The sequence below is a fragment of the Procambarus clarkii genome, chromosome 26, assembly GCF_040958095.1.
Source record: "Procambarus clarkii isolate CNS0578487 chromosome 26, FALCON_Pclarkii_2.0, whole genome shotgun sequence".
In the NCBI taxonomy this organism is placed as follows: Eukaryota; Metazoa; Arthropoda; class Malacostraca; order Decapoda; family Cambaridae; genus Procambarus; species Procambarus clarkii.
In genome coordinates, this window is record NC_091175.1 from 10419884 (window position 1) to 10440224 (window position 20341).

Here is a 20341-nt window from a genome sequence, read left to right on the forward strand (position 1 = left end):
AAGTTACCAATTATCATTATGTATACCTTATAGATACAAAGTTGGCACTTCATTGGAAAGATTCGGAAGTTGTAAATATAGATGGAAGGTGCTTCGTCTCGAGCAATAGGCGTCAGGTAGATTCGTTCATTTTGCCAGCTATTATGTTCATTCCATATACAAATCTTACCTACATTGCGTCATCCCAGATAACGCCAGCTCACTGTTGACCAGACCACACACTAGAAGGTGAAGGGACGACGACGTTTCGGTCCGTCCTGGACCATTCTCAAGTCGATTATGTAATCAATAATCGCCAGCTCACTCACTCAAGTCCCCAGCGGAGGAAGCAATTCACATTCGACGAACCACTCAGATTCCCCCAACAGAGGGAGCAATAATTTAAAAGGTGTGCAGTGTCGAGCAACATAGAACGGTGATACTGATTTCTGAAAGTTTAATTAGTTAAAGAAAGAGCTCTGATAATATGATTTTCAAGCAGAGGTTCTCATTTTGTTTCACCTTTCTTGAGAGATATTATGTCTGGGAAGTTTTTTATCTGTGTCTGTCTGTCTGTCTCTCTATCGACTTGTCTTATTTTCCATATTTAATAGTTTCATTTTCCTTTCAGTTTTCTTTGCTTCATTAATTTCTACCGTCTTGTCTTCCTCCATTGCTTCCTTCATTCACTACTTCATAACTTCCTTCTCTCTTCCTTCCTCTCTCCTTCCTCCCTCCCTATCCCTCCCTCCCTCTCTCCCTCCCTCAGGGTGTAGCGTTAAATCCCTCAAGATCACTCAATTACCTAGTTCATTATGTTTGCCTCCCTAGAGAGGATTATACAGGATTTACGAGACAATACTCTTCCAGGGCTCTGATATACTCCCCCGTGGCTTAGAGGCTTCACATGGGATATACCCTCCCCCCTGGGCTTCAGATGGGATATACCCTCCCCCCCTCCTGGGCTTCAGATGGGATATACCCCCCCCCTCCCTGGGCTTCAGATGGGATATATCCCCCCCCTGCCTCCCCCAACCCCCCCCCCACTGGGGGCTTAAAAGCTTGAGCCTGGAAGAGTATTGTCTCATAAATCCTGTATAATCCTCTCTAGGGAGGCGGACATAATGAACTGGGTAATTGAGTGATCTTGAGGGATTTAACACTGCACCCTGAGGGAGGAAGGTAGGAAGGAAGGAAGGAAGGAAGGAAGGAAGGAAGGAAGGAAGGAAGGAAGGAAGGAAGGAAGGAAGGAAGGTTCACCCCACGTGTGTCATAATGAAGTCCAACATGATATCGTTCTGCTGCAGGAGGGGGCGTGGAGGTGCCGGCCCACGTGTGGGGGGGCCTGTGTCTGGTGCTGGTGCTGGCGGGCGTGGGCGGCGTGGGCGTGACCGTGCCCCTAGCCCTCAGGGTCGACCCCAACGCTGGCCTCGCCGACAGACTCAACGTCGCTACCACCTTTCTCAAGGACTCCCCGCTAGTCGACGGGTGAGTATGGACCTCAGGGCGTGTCACAGTCCTGTCACGGTGGGTGTCATTGTCCTGTCACGGAGGTGTCACGGAGCGTGTCACGGGCGACAAAATAAACAACACATCACACAGCAAGATTACCTAAATTGATTAATAAATAGTTAATAATTTATATCAATTAATAGCCATTTTTAAAAATGACTAATAAAATCTAAATGAACATTATCTACAAATTACAAAGTAAAAATATATATATATATATACTAGTTCGAAAATACAACAGGAAAAGACCCAACAACTTGCTTCAACTGGACTGTTTATTCAATGTTTTCCCTCTTGTCCAAGTGCATTGTTGGATAGTTACATGTTTTATTATCAAACTTTATATATATATATATATATATATATATATATATATATATATATATATATATATATATATATATATATATATATATATATATATATATATATATATATAAATGTGTCAAGCAGACAAAATAGTTCTTAAAACATCAAGACAACTCTCTTCTGGTGCTTCCAGTACATCAGAAACGAACTTTTATTTCCATACTCTCTCTCTTTCTCTTTCTCTCTCTCTCTCTCTCTCTCTCTCTCTCTCTCTCTCTCTCTCTCTCTCTCTCTCTCTCTCTCTCTCTCTCTCTCTCTCTCTCTCTCTCTCTCTCTCTCCCTGGTGCGGACGAGTGAATGTTTACCGAAAGGTGCTAAGCCAGCATGGGTACCACAACACAGGTTTGGTCAAGGGGGGTGAACTGGAATGGTGAAAAACACTTTCCTGCGGTCGTGGGGGCCAGGAATGGGAGGAGAAGGAGCACCTCACTGCTGCTGCTGCTGCTGCTGCTGCTGGCTGTGACAACGAAACTTTAAAACTAAAGGGAGCTTGCTGTCGGATCCTGGGTCTTGTCTTACACCCACTCACCACGCGTCTTGAAGATGTCAGATTAACAGACGAAGGTGGGGTCTTTCAAGTCGCTTGTTGCTCTCTCTCTCGCTCTCTCTCTCTCTCTCTCTCTCTCTCTCTCTCTCTCTCTCTCTCTCTCTCTCTCTCTCTCTCTCTCTCTCTCTCTCTCTCTCTCTCTCTCTCTCGCTTACCACTTCAAAAGCTCCAAACTCAAATGTTGCTTGATTGGTAAGGGTGTTTGATCTGATTTAAACAGTGTTTATTGTTTTTCTCGTTACGTATTCAATGCTTAGTTGTTTATTCTGTGCCTGATCCCTTCAAGTCCTTATAGCTGAGTCTGAGGTCGAGATATCGATATTTGATTTCATAATTACTCTATAATATCGCAATATTTAAATACGTACTTATCGGTTACTGTATCAAGTTGCAATTCTTGAAGTTCAAAATTACATTCAAGCTCAAATATTTTTTTGTTTATAAAGGTTTATGCACTGATGACTGCCTATTGGGTTATCAAGTTCCTTCAGGAACTTGATAACCCTTCAGGTAGTAACCCGAGTAACTTGATACCCCAACAGGTAGTAACCCATATAACTTGATAACCCAACAGTTCCTTCAGGAACTTGATAACTTTCCTGGTATGCTCTCAAAGTCTGTTTCTTGAAGGACTAAAGTTGTGGTGTGGGAAGTCTTGCTTCCTTGAGTTGGTTGTCTCTGTCTTGCTCCGAATCATTGACGCCCTTGTGGAGTGTGTGTGTGTGTGTAAAGTGTATAGTGTTCTGCAGGTGTGGAGTGTATAGTGTGCTTCAGGTGTGGGATGTATAGTGTGCTACACGTGTGGGGTGTATAGTGTACTACAAGTTTGGTGTGTATAGTATATTCCAGGTGTGGGGTGTATAGTGTACTGCAGATGTGGGATGTATTGTGTACTGCATGTGTGGGGTGTATAGTGTACTCCAGGTGTGGGGTATATAGTGTACTCCAGGTGTGGGGTGTATAGTGTACTGCAGATGTGGGGTGTATAGTGAACTACAGGTGTGGGCTAACTAGTGTACTATAGGTGTGGGCTGACTAATGTACTCCAGGTGTGGACTGACTAGTGTCCTCCAGGTGTGAGCTGACTAGTGTCCTCTAGGTGTAGACTAACTTGTGTACTCCAGGTCTGGACTAACTAGTGCACTCCAGGTGTGGAATAACTAGCGCACTCCAGGTATGGAGTGACTAAAAATATACATAAAAAAATATTTAAGTACATACAAAAGTCCATAAATTCCTCCATTCATCAAGGTCAAACACCAAGAAAATAAAATTTAATAATAAGGTGCACTTTTTGGTCTTTCTTTTGAAAGCTTTAGTATACGAAAAAAATATTCTCGTTTTCTTGCTGTCCGCGCGCCTTAGTTTGACTGAAGGAAGGGGCGGGTGGTTCCTGGCGCCGCATACCAACTGCCTTGTTAGTGCTGTGATGAGGGGGCGCAGGGCGTGTGAGAGGGGGGGGGCACGTGAGGGAGAGAGAGGGAAGGGTAGGTGAGAGGAGAAAGGGGAGGGGGTGGGCATGAGGTTGATGAGGGAGAGCGGTGAGGGAGGGGGATAGCTAGCTACTCCCACCAACGTTAGCGAGAGTAGCACCAACATCAACTCCTGCGTCAACTTCTGCGTCAACTTCTGCGTCAACACCCGCGTCAACACCTGCGTCAACGGCAATATGCCGCAATATATTTACCCAGCCAGGAATTTTTCACTCACTCACCAAAATAACGTAAATATATTACCAACTGTTTACAAAATAATTAACACTTACGGTCCGTGAATTCTCATCGTCATATAATTAATGAAAACATGAACTACGCGGCGAGCGGCTTTATGTAAATGAGGCAGGAACAGTGTGGGTAGGGGCAGTGTGGGTAGGGGCAGTGTGGGTAGGGGCAGTGTGGATAGGGGCAGTGTGGGTAGGGGCAGTGTGGGTAGGGGCAGTGTGGGTAGGGGCAGTGTGGGTAGGGGCAGTGTGGGTAGGGGCAGTGTGGGTAGGGATACACCGTCAAAGGTAGGGTGAAGAAGGGAAATGTAAGTGTGTGTTAGGGGAAGGTAAGGGATCAAAGGAGAGAGAGAGAGAGAGAGAGAGAGAGAGAGAGAGAGAGAGAGAGAGAGAGAGAGAGAGAGAGAGAGAGAGAGAGAGAGCACCTACCTTAAAGGCGGGACGCAAGAAATAAGGGGTCGCTAGAAGGATTAGAGGGTTCCCTTTTCAAGGCAGCGTGTTGAGTTTGTGCAAGATGGGGCAATGGAAAGAATTTAGTTGCATAGCGTGACTGCAACATCGTAAATCCCCCGCCTGTCGTAACGCTGACAGATGGTAGGCTGAGACTCCTTCGGAGGAAAGGCAAGGGGGAGGAGGGAAAGGGGTGAAAGATGTATATAATGACACAACGGAAAATAAATCACCGGCCAAGGAAGACGTGTTCCTTTTCTTCGTCCTTTACCTCCTTCAGTCTTCAGAAACTCCGACGGCAATTTTAAGGAAGATTGTGGTATACCAGGAGGGTATACCACAATCCAAGTATACCTGGTATACCAGGCCAAGACTGCGGTGTATTAGTTTGTCTCTTGTCATTTATTGTGATCTATTCCGATTTTTTTTGGTAATGGAATAGATTGTTTATAACACATTTGCCTTATTTCGAACCGAATATCCATCAATTTTTTTTATCATAAACCATGATGAGGAACCATGATCATGAACCATGATCATGAACCATGATCATGAACCATGATCATGAACCATGATCATGAACCATGATCATGAACCATGATCATGAACCATGATCATGAACCATGATCATGAACCATGATCATGAACCATGATCATGAACCATGATCATGAACCATGATCATGAACCATGATCATGAACCATGATCATGAACCATGATCATGAACCACCATCAGATATTCTGGAACAGAATGAAAGCAAATTGATCAAACAACGAGCGGACCTTATTAAACCACGAAACATTTGATCGGTGTTTAGACTCGTGAAGGCATTAGGACAGCCTGAAGAAGGCTGTCCTAATGCTCGCCAGCTTAATATATCCTGCTGGTGAGAGATTCTATTAGACGTGTTTTGCCGTCGAAGAAACATTGAGTGTTATGACTCTTCGAGGGTATTTCTATCTCATTGATCTTGGTGGAGTTCGCCTTTTATTACGTATTGCTCTTTTGGTGTCCATATTTCTCTTCCTCTATCCTCACTATGTTGCACTTATCTGGATCAATGTCTAGTAGATATTTGCAGACGATGAGAGACAATAATGTGGTTGAAGATATGATGAGCAAATCATACGTGGGAAGATAGAGAATCGAGGAGGTTTGGGTTCGTTTTCAACTATTATCATCTCCAATTGATTTACTGTATGCTGTAATGGGCCTACTTCCAGCTGCATGGCAGGTAGTCTTCACTGATGCTTTGGGGGATCGTTAAGTGGCTTGCACAGCATTTCTGCAGCTTTCTTTAGGGTCGAGGGTGGCATTCTGTGCGGCCACTCATCTCTTGTCTCCTCAAGTTCCTGCCGCTAGTCTCTTGCCTCAGCCTCTGTGTCTCTGCTATAACTATAGCAGAGTATAACTCCTATAACTGCTCACAACTATACGAGTTGTCTGTGTGTGTGTGTGTGTGTGTGTGTGTGTGTGTGTGTGTGTGTGTGTGTGTGTGTGTGTGTGTGTGTCTGCACCTGGTCGACGAACAAATTATTGTGAGAGTTTTTTAAAACTTTCCCCCTCGTGAGCAACATATATTTTGTGGTGTTATTAAACCTGTGCCTAAAAAGTTTTGCATCCCTCCCTCAGTGTTCTCTCCACGTCTGTCTGTCTGTCTGTCTGCTTGACTGTCCTTTTGTTGAATCTAGTTCGTCCTTCTCTCCCTTTCTCCTGCACCTCTCACTCTCTCTCAGTCTCTCTCTCAATCTCCCTCACTGTTTGTGTCTCAACACGGCTACCTTACCCCCCAATCCCCTGTCCCAACTCCCTTACCTTCCCCCTCCCCTTCCGGGATACGCCTACGTATCTCTGCCCATAAACAGGTCCACAGATGGTGATGAGGTCACCCCTCGCCTTCCCTAATGAGGCAACTTTCATCATCAGCTGGCCTGCTTTCCTCTCAGTGCTGCAAGATGGAAGCATGTAGGTATATGGCAATATAAGAAAGCCGGATGGAACGGGGGGGCATGGCAAGGTGAGGAAATACGAGGCCAGGAGAGAGAGGAAGAACTAGGGTGGGAACAGAGGGAGAGGGATAACAAGGATGGGGGGGAGGGGGGACAAGGAGAGATGGTTGCAATCTGGTCACTTAATACTGCACACACAGGAAGGTTATGTAAATATCTGTCTTGTACCAGGAGCGGGGAGGGCTGGTGGCGGGGGAGGGCTGGCGGCGGGGAAGGACTGGCAGGGAAGGGCTGGCGGCAGGGGAGGGCTGGTGGCGGGGGGAGGGCTGGTAACGAAGATGGCCGTGTTTGTCAGTAGTGCCTCCCATCCACCGCAGGACACCAGGAGAACACTGGACAATTGAAGGAGGAGTTGAAGGAGTAGAGGAAGGAGTGGAGGCCAGATACCTGTATCAGCAGCGGTATGATCACGTGCTCCCATTACTGGAAATAATTGTGGTGAATTGGATTTTGCGGTCGAGTTTGCCAGAGTAATTGGATGTGAAACGCGAAACAGCGGAATATAAAGTAAATTTGAGCTTTACGACCGACACACCACTTTGGTCCAGCCACTGGTGACCCCCCCCCCTCACACACCTGGTCCCTCTCCCCCTCTTTCTCCTTCTCTCTCTCTCTCTCTCTCTCTCTCTCTCTCTCTCTCTCTCTCTCTCTCTCTCTCTCTCTCTCTCTCTCTCTCTCTCTCTCTCTCTCTCTCTCTCTCTCTCCCCCTCTCCCCTTCACCTTACGATAGCCTGCAATAGAACCACGGTGGTGTTGGTGGGGAGAATTAAGAGTTGGTGGGGGGTGGGGGAGTTGTAATAGCTGTGACCATTAAAGGGGGTGGGGAGTGGGGAGAAGGGGTGCCGTTAATGAGGTGAGGTGCGACAGGGAGGGGACTTTACCTTTCCAAGTTTGCAAAAAAATCAGCAGCTTGTATGGGTCCACTGTGGTCGTATTGGTTAGAACGAACCGTAGGCGAATACACGTATGTAAGAACGTGTAATCGAACATAGTAATGTCAGAACGCTCAAATATTAGAACGTACGTAATGTTAAGTGGTTTAAGCGGGGGTAAACTTCTATAAACCGATGTAAAATACTGCAAATGGACGTAAAGAATTACTTGAAATGGGCGTAAACTACGGGAAACTTCGGGTAATTCCGTAGACTAAGGTACACACAAAAATGTAATAACGAGAGGCCAAGAGAACAAGCGAAGCTTAAATTATTCTGTTGAACTCCTACCTAACAATTAATGTGATTTTTAAAGGCACCAACCAAAGATAAACCACGTGAAACGACACCCACGAGAGGTAAACTCCTTAACCACAGTCGGTCAAGACGACAACGATGGAAGGTATACTCAGTTTAACCAAATGGGATACCGCAGGAGAGACTAAAGGCGGAAGGTAACCTCAGGAGGAGTATACCAGGCAAGATCACAACGAATAAAGGTAAACTCAAATGGACCTCAGTGGTGTAGAAGGTAGAGATGTTGATAGGGGGGAGGGAGAGAGAGAGAGAGAGAGAGAGAGAGAGAGAGAGAGAGAGAGAGAGAGAGAGAGAGAGAGAGAGAGAGAGAGAGAGAGAGAGAGAGAGAGAGAGAGAGTGTGTTGGAGGCAAGAGAATTGAGATGGAGTTTCATGTAGGGAGGGAATTGGGAAATAGAGTGAAAGGGTAGGAAGAAAGGGGCAGTAAATTGATGGAGGGAGGTGAGGGACGTAAAAGGGCAGTGTAAAGGGGAACCCAAGATCAAAATGTAGTCGCGAATGTGGATAGAGAGGACAGGAAAGGTCCTACCTTTACCAGGGACCATCCTGCTTCACCAGGGACCATCCTGCGTCACCAGGGACCATCCTGCTTCACCAGGGACCATCCTGCTTCACCAGGGACCATCCTGCTTCACCAGGGACCATCCTGCTTCACCAGGGACCATCCTGCTTCACCAGGGACCATCCTGCTTCACCAGGGACCATCCTGCTTCACCAGGGACCATCCTGCTTCACCAGGGACCATCCTCCGTCACCAGGGACCATCCTCCGTCACCAGGGACCATCCTGCTTCACCAGGGACCATCCTGCTTCACCAGGGACCATCCTGCTTCACCAGGGACCATCCTCCGTCACCAGGGACCATCCTGCTTCACCAGGGACCATCCTGCTTCACCAGGGACCATCCTGCTTCACCAGGGACCATCCTCCGTCACCAGGGACCATCCTGCTTCACCAGGGACCATCCTGCTTCACCAGGGACCATCTTGCTTCACCAGGGACCATCCTGCGTCACCAGGGACCATCCTGCTTCACCAGGGACCATCCTGCTTCACCAGGGACCATCCTGCTTTACCAGGGACCATCCTGCTTCACCAGGGAATATCCTGCGTCACCAGGTACCATCCTGCTTCAACAGGGACCACCCTGCTTCACCAGGGACCATCCTGCTTCACCAGGGACCATCCTGCTTCACCAGGGGACCATCCTGCTTCACCAGGGACCATCCTACTTCACCAGGGACCATCCTGCTTCACCAGGGACCATCCTGCTTCACCAGGGGACCATCCTTCTTCACCAGGGACCATCCTACTTCACCAGGGACCATCCTGCTTCACCAGGGACCATCCTGCTTCATCAGGGACCATCCTGCTTCACCAGGGACCATCCTACTTCACCAGGGACCACCCTGCTTCACCAGGGACCATCCTGCTTCACCAGGGACCATCCTGCTTCACCAGGGGACCATCTTGCTTCACCAGGGACCATCCTACTTCAGCAGGGACCATCCTGCTTCACCAGGGACCATCCTGCTTCACCAGGGGACCATCCTGCTTCACCAGAGACCATCCTGCCTCACCAGGGACCATCCTGCTTCACCATGGGACCATCCTGCTTCACCAGAGACCATCCTGCCTCACCAGGGACCACCCTGCTTCACCAGGGACCATCCTGCGTCACCAGGGACCATCCTGCTTCACCAGGGACCATCCTGCTTCACCAGGGACCATCCTGCTTTACCAGGGACCATCCTGCTTCACCAGGGAATATCCTGCGTCACCAGGTACCATCCTGCTTCAACAGGGACCACCTTGCTTCACCAGGGACCATCCTGCTTCACCAGGGACCATCCTGCTTCACCAGGGGACCATCCTGCTTCACCAGGGACCATCCTACTTCACCAGGGACCATCCTGCTTCACCAGGGACCATCCTGCTTCACCAGGGGACCATCCTTCTTCACCAGGGACCATCCTACTTCACCAGGGACCATCCTGCTTCACCAGGGACCATCCTGCTTCACCAGGGACCATCCTGCTTCACCAGGGACCATCCTACTTCACCAGGGACCACCCTGCTTCACCAGGGACCATCCTGCTTCACCAGGGACCATCCTGCTTCACCAGGGGACCATCTTGCTTCACCAGGGACCATCCTACTTCAGCAGGGACCATCCTGCTTCACCAGGGACCATCCTGCTTCACCAGGGGACCATCCTGCTTCACCAGAGACCATCCTGCCTCACCAGGGACCATCCTGCTTCACCAGGGGACCATCCTGCTTCACCAGAGACCATCCTGCCTCACCAGGGACCATCCTGCTTCACCAGGGACCACCCTGCTTCACCAGGGACCATCCTGCTTCACCAGGGGACCATTCTGCTTCACCAGGGACCATCTTGCTTCACCAGGGACCATCCTGCTTCACCAGGGGACCATCCTGCTTCACCAGAGACCATCCTGCCTCACCAGGGACCACCCTGCTTCACCAGGGACCATCCTGCTTCACCAGGGGACCATTCTGCTTCACCAGGGACCATCCAGCTTCACCAGGGACCATCCAGCTTCACCAGGGACCATCCTGCTTCACCAGGGACCATCCTGCTTCACCAAGAGAGACCTTGTTAATCTGGACCAGGTCCACGAGCTAAGCAAAAATTCCCCAAAAGATTCTGATGAGGACGAGAGTGAAAACACACCGTTGTCAAAAGTCTAAATTCTGAGGAAGTGGACAGAAGTTTGCTTTTGTTTTCTACATGGGAAGTGGGGGAGGGGGGGGGGTTAAATGGGAGGGGTGAGAAGTGGGAGGGGTGAGAAAAGGGAGAGAGAGGGAGGGGGAGATAATTGAGATGAGTGCGGATGATAAGGAGAGAAGGTCGCGGAGAAGAATCACACAGTAAATGGGGGAGAAAATTTGACACATGGTGTATTCGACAATTTAGTTTTGGGAAAGCTGACAGAATACTTTTGAATCCCTGGTGTATTCTGCCCACTAAAACGTTGTATTTCTGAAGGGTGATGGGGGAGGGGGTACTTGGGTGATAGGGCCATCCTTGGGTGATAGGGGGGATACTTGGGTGATGGGGGGGATACTTGGGTGATGGGGGGATACTTGGGTGATGGGGGGATACTTGGGTGATGGGGAAGACGACATCCAGACCCTTTGAGAAAGAATACGGCCTCGGTCAAGGGAGTGCACCATGGCTCACTACCCGTGTACTCAGGGAAATTAGTCCCTGACAGGGGGAGTAAGAGCCTCGTGCAATTGGACACCGGTGAAGGTGGCCAGGTCGTTCAAGGTGACGCCAAAATGGACACGAATTCCCATTGGCTGACTTGGTTGTTGACAGGTCATGGCTGCGGTCATTGGTCGAGTCTGTGTTGACAGAGATATTGAACGTGTGAGTGACGTGTGTGTGTGTGTGTGTGTGTGTGTGTGTGTGTGTGTGTGTGTGTGTGTGTGTGTGTGTGTGTGTGTGTGTCCTGTGTGGGAGTCCAGGGACCTGAATTCGATCCCAACGCCCTGCATATATATATACAGTGTTCGGAGCGGGTCTTACGTTCCCCTCGTCGCCATATTGTGTGCCCTCACCCACCTCGTCGCCATATTGTGTGCCCTCACCCCCCTCGTCGCCATATTGTGTGCCCTCACCCCCCTCGTCGCCATATTGTGTGCCCTCACCTGGCTCTCCTCCTCCCCCAGGCACAACGACCTGCCGTGGAACATCAGGAAGTTTATGCACAACAAACTTCACAGCTTCAACTTCACGGCCGAGCTCAAGAAGCTTCGTCCTTGGTCGCGTTCCTCCTGGTCCCACACCGACCTGCCCAGGCTCAAGGAGGGTATGGTAGGTGCCCAGGTGAGTCTAGGTGGTGTGTAGGTGGTCTTGGTGACCTGCCCAGGCTCAAGGAGGGTATGGTAGGTGCCCAGGTGAGTCTAGGTGGTGTGTAGGTGGTCTTGGTGACCTGCCCAGGCTCAAGGAGGGCATGGTAGGTGCCCAGGTGAGTCTAGGTGGTGTGTAGGTGGTCTTGGTGACCTGCCCAGGCTCAAGGAGGGCAGGGTAGGTGCCCAGGTGAGTCTAGGTGGTGTGTAGGTGGTCTTGGTGACCTGCCCAGGCTCAAGGAGGGCAGGGTAGGTGCCCAGGTGAGTCTAGGTGGTGTGTAGGTGGTCTTGGCGACCTGCCCAGGCTCAAGGAGGGCAGGGTAGGTGCCCAGGTGAGTCTAGGTGGTGTGTAGGTGGTCTTGGTGACCTGCCCAGGCTCAAGGAGGGCATGGTAGGTGCCCAGGTGAGTCTAGGTGGTGTGTAGGTGGTCTTGGTGACCTGCCCAGGCTCAAGGAGGGCAGGGTAGGTGCCCAGGTGAGTCTAGGTGGTGTGTAGGTGGCCGTGGTGACCTGACCAGGCTCAACGAGGGCAGGGTAGATGCCCAGGTGAGTGAAGGTGACAATGAGTGACAAGCAAGGAAACAAAACAGACAGTGTTCGTTCATGTGTTTGAGACACGCGACAATAAGACCAAAAGCTGGCAGTTAGTGGATAAAAAGTTTGTGTCGCGATGCAGGAAAAATATTTGTGATCGAATATTGTGTTCGTGGCGCGGCACGTACACTTCTGTCTGTCTGTCTGTCTCTGTCCCTTTCTGTCTTTCTATCTCTCTCTCTCTCTCTCTGTCTCGTTTTATATATAAGTATATGGGAGTATCTATAGTAAGTATATACAGAGTATGTAAGTATACAGAGTAAGTATATACTCTCCTCCCCACAGCTGGCGCCACTAACACTGCTCTCCTCCCCACAGCTGGTGCCACTAACACTACTCTCCTGGCCACAGCTGGTGCCACTAACACTACTCTCCTCCTCACAGTTCTGGGTCTCCTATGTGCCGTGTGAGTCTCAGCGCCTCAACGCCGTTCAACTCACCATAGAACAAATTGACCTGATCAAGCGCCTCATTGACCAGTACCCAGACGACCTCCGCCTCGCCACTTCCGCCGACGGTGAGTCTTGGGGTCACCTGGGGTCAGGGGTCAGCAGGGGTCAAAGTTCAGCTTGGCTCATTGGTCACTAGGTGCTAAAGGAAATCTAGGATTTGAGGTCACTTGGGATCATCTGTGGTCAATTTAGTTCACAGGTCACCTTAGGTCAAGGGGGTTAGCTTAGGTTCATATATATTAGGGGGTCGAATGTGATTCTTCATTAGGAAATATCAACGGTCAGCTGAGGGTAATGATTAACTGATTAAGGTTAAATATAATTTAAAAAGAGCTTCAGCTTGGTGTCAGAAGTTATCTTGAGTTAGAGGTCAAGCTGGTCTCAGAGACCTGTCAGGCGCTGAAGGTAGTTACTGTCCGTAATCGTGTTGGGTTTAAGGTCAAATATGAGATTAAGGTAAAATAAAATAAAATACAAACTAGAATAAATAAATATTTATTCTAGTTTGATTAAGGTCAAATAAAATAGAATACAAAATTTTGTCATGTACCCAATACAGCCTAAGGTCAATGTGCGAACTCGCTAATTAAACGACAAACGCTAATTTGTCATCAGAGATAACTACAGTACTACAGCAATGCCAGTATCAGAGCTCAAACACTTAAAGTCATTGTAACTATATACCAAAATATTTAGCAAAACCTCTGGCCATTAAGAGTGGTATTACGGAAGATTATATGTCGTAAGAAAAAAAAAATCGATAAAAGGATTTGACAAAATGTTGTGATTGTCGGAGGGAAGACATCACACTAGTGATTACCAGCTACTGAGAGCCTCAGACACTGGATAATAAGAAAGACTTGGAAATTTCACTACCACACGTATAGCTGCTACTTCAAATGGGCAAACCCAAGGATACACACACACACACACACACACACTGCAGACGTGTCCCCTGCAGCCCATATCAAGAGGATAATATCAGCGGCATATGCCAGGCTGGCCAACATAAGAACGGCATTCAGAAACTTGTGAAAGGAATCATTCAGAACTTTGTATACCACATGTGTCAGGCCAATCCTGGAGTATGCAACCCCAGCATGGAGTCCATACCTGTTGATTGACGGTTGAGAGGCGGGACCAATGAGCCAGAGCTCATCCCCCGCAAGCACAATTAGGTGAGTACACACACACACACACACACAAATATGTACACCCAATCTGATTGGAATCTGTACACCGGTTGATTGGCAGTTGAGAGGTGAGCACAAACGTGGAGAATCAATCAGGACACGTCACCAGATTACGCAAATACCCAATCCAAGCCGCTCCACACCCAACCCACGCTGCTCCACACCCAACCCACGCTGCTGCACACCCAACCCACGCTGCTCCACACCCAAATCTGAAGTAAGATAATTATCAGGAGAGATCACCAAACAACATGACTATACAGCACGAGGTATTAGAAAAAAGTGGCATAGAAAATGTTTAAGAAAACACAGAATAAATACAATATTTGGTAGAGAGTGTTTACAGCGCAACATCCTCGTCAGTTCTGTCTAACAAACCTTGAAGGATTTGACAGCGCGACAACACTCCGGAAAGAGAGGGTCGGCCAGACTGGCATTGTTTTGAACTGTCACAGAAAAATTTCAACAAAATAGTGAACAATAAACTAGTCTACTGGAGAGATTGGGATAAGAGAGAGACCTTACTAAGATCTAACTTACCTTACTAACTTACCCTAAGGTAGGTCTAGGTAAACCCTTCCTCAGAAGGGAAGAGTTTACCTGAGGGTTTACCTTAGAATCTCATTGAGGAAAAGGACCATACAAGTAGAGGGAGGTTACCAAGAGACAGGAGTTAAAAGATTGATATTTCTGATGTATGTGAATGCTCTCCCTGAGGGCAAAAACGCCTTTCTATCAACGTTTGCTGATGCCTCAGAAAACTAGAAAGACCTAGACGGAGAGAAAACACACACACACACACACACACACACACACACACACACACACACACAAACACACACACACGCACACACGCACACACACACACACACACACACACACACACACACACACACACACACACACACACACACACACACACACACACACACACACACACACACAGCGAGGGGTCTCGTAGCCTGGTGGAGGGGCCTCGTAGCCTGGTGGATAGCGCGCAGGACTCGTAATTCTGTGGCGCGGGTTCGATTCCCGCACGAGGCAGAAACAAATGGGCAAAGTTTCTTTCACCCTAAGTGCCCCTGTTACCTAGCAGTAAATAGGTACCTGGGAGTTAGTCAGCTGTCACGGGCTGCTTCCTGGGGTGTGTGTGTGTGTGTGTGGTGTGGAAAAAAAAAGTAGTTAGTAAGTTAGTAGTTAGTAAACAGTTGATTGACAGTTGAGAGGCGGGCCGAAAGAGCAAAGCTCAACCCCCGCAAAAACACAACTAGTAAACACACACATACACACACACACAAGCTGATAAAGATTGTGCGAAAAAGCTAGTGGAACATCTGGAGCGAAAGAACTTTGTAACACAGCATCAACATGGGTTCAGGGATGGTCCTGCCTCACAGGATTAATTGAATTCTACGACCAGGCAACAAAAATCAGGCAAGAGAGAGAGAGGGGTGGACAGACTGCATATTTTTGAATTGCCAGAAAGCCTTTGACACAGTACCACACAAGAGGCTAGTGAAAAAGCTGGAGATGCAGGCAGGAGTGAAAGGGAAGGCACTCCATTGGATAAGGGAGTACCAAAGCAACAGAAGACAGCGAGTCACTGTGAGGGGTGAGGCCTCAGATTGGTGAGACGTCACAAGTGGAGTCCCGCAGGGTTCAGTCATTGGACCTATACTGTTTCCGATATATGTAAATGATCTCCCAGAGGGTATAGAATCGTTCCTTTCATCTTTGCTGATGATGCAAAAAATATGAGGAGGATTAAAACAGAGGATGATAGTAGGAGGCTACAAGATGACCTAGACAGACTGAATGAATGGTCCAACAAATGGCTACTAAAGTTCAACCCGAGTAAATGCAAGGTCATGAAACTAGGCGGTGGAAACAGGAGATCAGACACAGGATACCGAATGGGAAATGAAATAATTCATGAAACGGATAGAGAGAAAGATCCAGGAGTTGATATCACACCAAACCTGTCTCCTGAAGCCCACATACAAATAATTACATCTGCGACATACGCGAAGCTGGCTAACATCAGAACAGCCTTCAGGAACCTGTGTAAGGAATCATTCAAACCTTGTACACAACATATGTTAGACCAATCCTGGAGTATGCGGCCCCATCATGGAGACCGTACCTTGTTAAGCACAAGACGAAACTGGGAAAAGTTCAGAGGTATGCCACTACGCTAGTCCCAGAACTAAGAGGCATGAGTTACGAGGAAAGGCTGCGGGAAATTCGCCTCACGACAATGGAAGACAGAAGAGTAAGAGGAGACATGATCACTACCTACAGAATTCTCAGAGGAATTCACAGGATAGATAAGGATAAAGTTTTAACACGGGTGATACGCGAACAAGGGGACACAAGTGGAGACTGAGTACCTATATGAGCCACAGGGACGTTAGAAAGAACTTTTTCAGTGTCAGAGTAGTTAACAGGTGGAATGCATTAGGCAGTGATGTGGTGGAGGCTGACTCCACACACAGTTTCAAATGTAGATATGATAGAGCCCAGTAGGCTCAGGAATCTGTACACTAGTAGATTGACGGTTGAGAGGCGGGACCAAAGAGCCAGAGCTCAACCCCCGCAAGCACAATTAGGTAAGCACACACACACACACACACACACACACACACACACACACACACACACACACACACACACACACACACACACACACACACAATACAGCCAACGAAACACCTGCTACAATAATTAATATAAATTACATATTTATATATGCATTAATTGCAATAGACCTGAAAATAAAACTGTACCGTATATTTTAAAACATAAAATGCAACTTATATTATAATATTTGCAAATTTGCCACACATATATTAAGCTTACCAGAACTAAATTAATATAAACATAAGTTTTTCCTCTAAAATTCCAGAACTCTCAATTCATTATAATTAAAATATGGCATATATATATATATTTACATTGGTGTTCCCCACAAAACATTTCACTTTCATAAATGTGTTTTGAGCCGTACCTGGGACCGCGGAGCCTGAACTTTGTCCCAGAATTCAAATTTGTGACCGACAGCTGTTAAATGAGAGGAATTGAGTTTATGTGTAATTAGCATTCCATTTACTAATAAGGGGGATTACGCTGACCACTAACCTTGCATGAACGATGCCATTGCGACAGTTATATTCCTCGTTAGGCATGGTGGGGCTTACCTGTCTGTCTGTCTGTCTGTCTGTCTGTCTGTCTGTCTGTCTGTCTGTCTGTCTGTCTGTCTGTCTGTCTGTCTGTCTGTCTGTCTTCCAATATATGTACTGTCTCGATATGTTTTTCCTCTTATGAGGTCATTGATCATCATATACAATATATTACAAAATATTTCAAAATGTAAATTTGTATTGTATCCAAAACCATGAAAATTATTTTAATTTGGTCAAGGAAAGACAATAGGATGTCAATTGTATTTTTTTTTACCTCGGGGTGTATTAGTGAAGATCCCACGCCTCGGAGAAGAGAATATACGGCACTCGGGGAAGTCTCGTGAGGTTTCCACATATACTCTTGTACACTGCATTCTCCTGACACTCCTTTTTATGGGAATATTTTATTCCAAACTGTATTGTTCCAGATTGTTTACATTGATTCGGTTGTGTATAATTCTGTGTGGTGCAATCACTGAGGCAGCTGCGATGGTTGTGGTGGTGCTTGTGGTGGTTGTGGTGGTGGGAGTGGTAGCTGTGGTGGTGGTGGGTGTGGCGGTACAGTGGTGGTGGTGAATACCACAGCTGGTGGTATTGGTATGGTAGTGCTAGCAGTGATAATAACGGGATGATAATGGGTGATAATTATGTAGATATTGATTGTGATAAAGGCACAATCATCTTCACTCCCTTCCCCCCCCTATCTCCATCACTCTCCCTCTCTATTATGCTCTCCCCTGGTCTTCTCTCACACGCTCTCCATCTCTCTCTCTCTCGCTCTCTCTCTGTCTCTCTCTCTCTCTCTCTCACTTCCCTCTTACTTCTCTGCTCTCTGTTCTTCGCATATGCTCTTCTCTCCCTCTCTCACACTCCTACTTTCACACATCTTTCCTCCCACACCACTCCCCAACTCACTCTCCCACATCCTGAAGAAAATATATCTTTCCTCTGGAGAGCCAGTAATCCAAGCATTATCAACCTTGACTTGCTCCATGTGATCTGTGTGCGTGGCGTGTGTGTGTGTGTGTGTGTGTGTGTGTGTGTGTGTGTGTGTGTGTGTGTGTGTGTGTGTGTGTGTGTGTGTGTGTGTGTGTGTCGGGCAGATTAATTCGAGAAAGTCTTGCGTGTTCTTACGAGGGGGAGGGGAGGGGGAGGGGAAGGGGGGGAGGGTGATGGGATGGATGGAGGTAACGAGGGGAGGAGGAGAAGGTAGAATAAAATATAATAAGAAAGTAAAAGAGAAAAATGTTGAATAAAAAAATTATGGGTGTTTGGAGGATTCTTATTTTTATGTTGCCGAAATGTTGTCTGAATGTTGATGTCAACTAGACATGTTGTCGGGATGGTGTCTGAATGTTGCTGTCGCCCAGATATGTTGTCTGAATGATGATGTCAACTAGATATGTTGTCTGAATGTTGATGTCAACTAGATATGTTGTCGGGATGGTGTCTGAATGTTGATGTCAACTAGACATGTTGTCGGGATGGTGTCTGAATGTTGCTGTCGCCCAGATATGTTGTCTGAATGTTGATGTCAACTAGATATGTTGTCTGAATGTTGATGTCAACTAGATATGTTGTCGGGATGGTGTCTGAATGTTGATGTCAACTAGACATGTTGTCGGGATGGTGTCTGAATGTTGCTGTCGCCCAGATATGTTGTCTGAATGTTGATGTCAACTAGATATGTTGTCTGAATGTTGATGTCAACTAGATATGTTGTCGGGATGGTGTCTGAATGTTGATGTCAACTAGATATGTTGTCGGGATGTTGTCTGAATGTTGCTTTCAACCAAATATGTTGCCGAAATGTTATCTGAATGTTGAGGTCAGTCAAATATGTTGTCGGGATGTTGCCTGAATGTTGCTGTCGCCCAGATATGTTGTCTGAATGTTGCTGTCAGCCCGATATGTTGTCGGGATGTTGTGTGAATGTTGGAGTATGATGTCGGGATGTTGTGTGAATGTTGGAGTATGATGTCGGGATGTTGTGTGAATGTTGGAGTATGATGTCGGGATGATGTGTGAATGTTGGAGTATGATGTCGGGATGTTGTGTGAATGTTGGAGTATGATGTCGGGATGTTGAGGATGTTGGTCTGTGCCGACCATCTACATCCTGATCCCTTCCCTCCCTATGGTCACGCCCATCTTCACCAGCTGCGCAAATATAATGATCTCAAAATTTCAAGTTCGTCTCAAATTTGACTTCATGGCTGACTAATTCACAGTGAATATCACGTTGAATCTGGCTGGTTCATCACTCTACTCCTTACTCGTATGTGTCCACTGACATGTTATCTCGGCAAGTTTTCAATTGCAACTCCCATGAATTTAACTTTTAAATGTATTTGCGACCCGATGGAATTCCCTATTTTCCCAATTTATCCCTCCTTGGTTGAGACAATTTTTTTCTGGGATAATAACTGGCCTATTTCTTCAGTTTTCTCTGTTAAGGCCATGCCTCTATTTTTTTTATTTATTTTTTTTTTTTTTTAATTATGTATACAAGAGTTGTTACATTCTTGTACAGCCACGAGCATGTATAGCATTTCGGGCAAGTCCTGAATTCTTTTCACACACACACACACACACACACACACACACACACACACACACACACACACACACACACACACACACACACACACACACACACACACACACACATCCCTAGGAAGCAGCCCGTAGCAACTGTCAAACTCCCAGGTACCTATTTACTGCTAGATGAACAGGCGCATCAAGGTGAAAAAAATTCTTCCCATTTGTTTCCGGCTCCGCTGGGGATAGAACCCAAACCCTTAGGATTACGAACCCCGAGCGCTGTCCACTCAGCCGTCGGGCCCCTTATCTTCCCTGTTATGAAATCCCTGAAATCTTCATGTTCTAGGATTGAAAGCTTAAATGACGAGTTCTTCCTGATCGACAATCAGCTTTCAGCTCATCGTTTCTTCTCCTCTCCTTTCTTAAAACATGATAATGTTGAGAGAAGGCTGCATTAGGTAGGACTCCCAATAGTTTTGTTTTTGCGAGTGCAGTTGCATCTTGGATTTTCTCGTTTATCCATTCCTTGAATTCAGTCGCCTCCGTAGTCGTATGTATTTTGGTGCATCTGATTTCCTATTACACTACTTTCTTAGCATTCTCACTTAAACAAACTATCTCCATCATACTCCGTCTCAATGGTATGTGTGTTCTCCAGGTAG

General features: G+C 47.1%; 1 protein-coding gene across 2 annotated transcripts in view; it reads left to right on the forward strand.

The window, feature by feature from the left end:
• Nucleotides 1-20341, forward strand: part of LOC123756772 (uncharacterized) — a 75294-nt gene that overhangs the window by 38835 nt on the left and 16118 nt on the right. For both annotated transcript variants that reach the window (XR_011229715.1, XM_069331858.1), the window contains exons 5-7: nucleotides 1287-1467; nucleotides 11537-11693; nucleotides 12694-12826. Coding sequence is in view for 1 of the 2 variants with exons in the window: in XM_069331858.1 (XP_069187959.1) it covers nucleotides 1287-1467; nucleotides 11537-11693; nucleotides 12694-12826 (471 nt within the window). In the remaining variant the exon portion in view is untranslated. The remainder of the gene's footprint in view (nucleotides 1-1286; nucleotides 1468-11536; nucleotides 11694-12693; nucleotides 12827-20341) is intronic.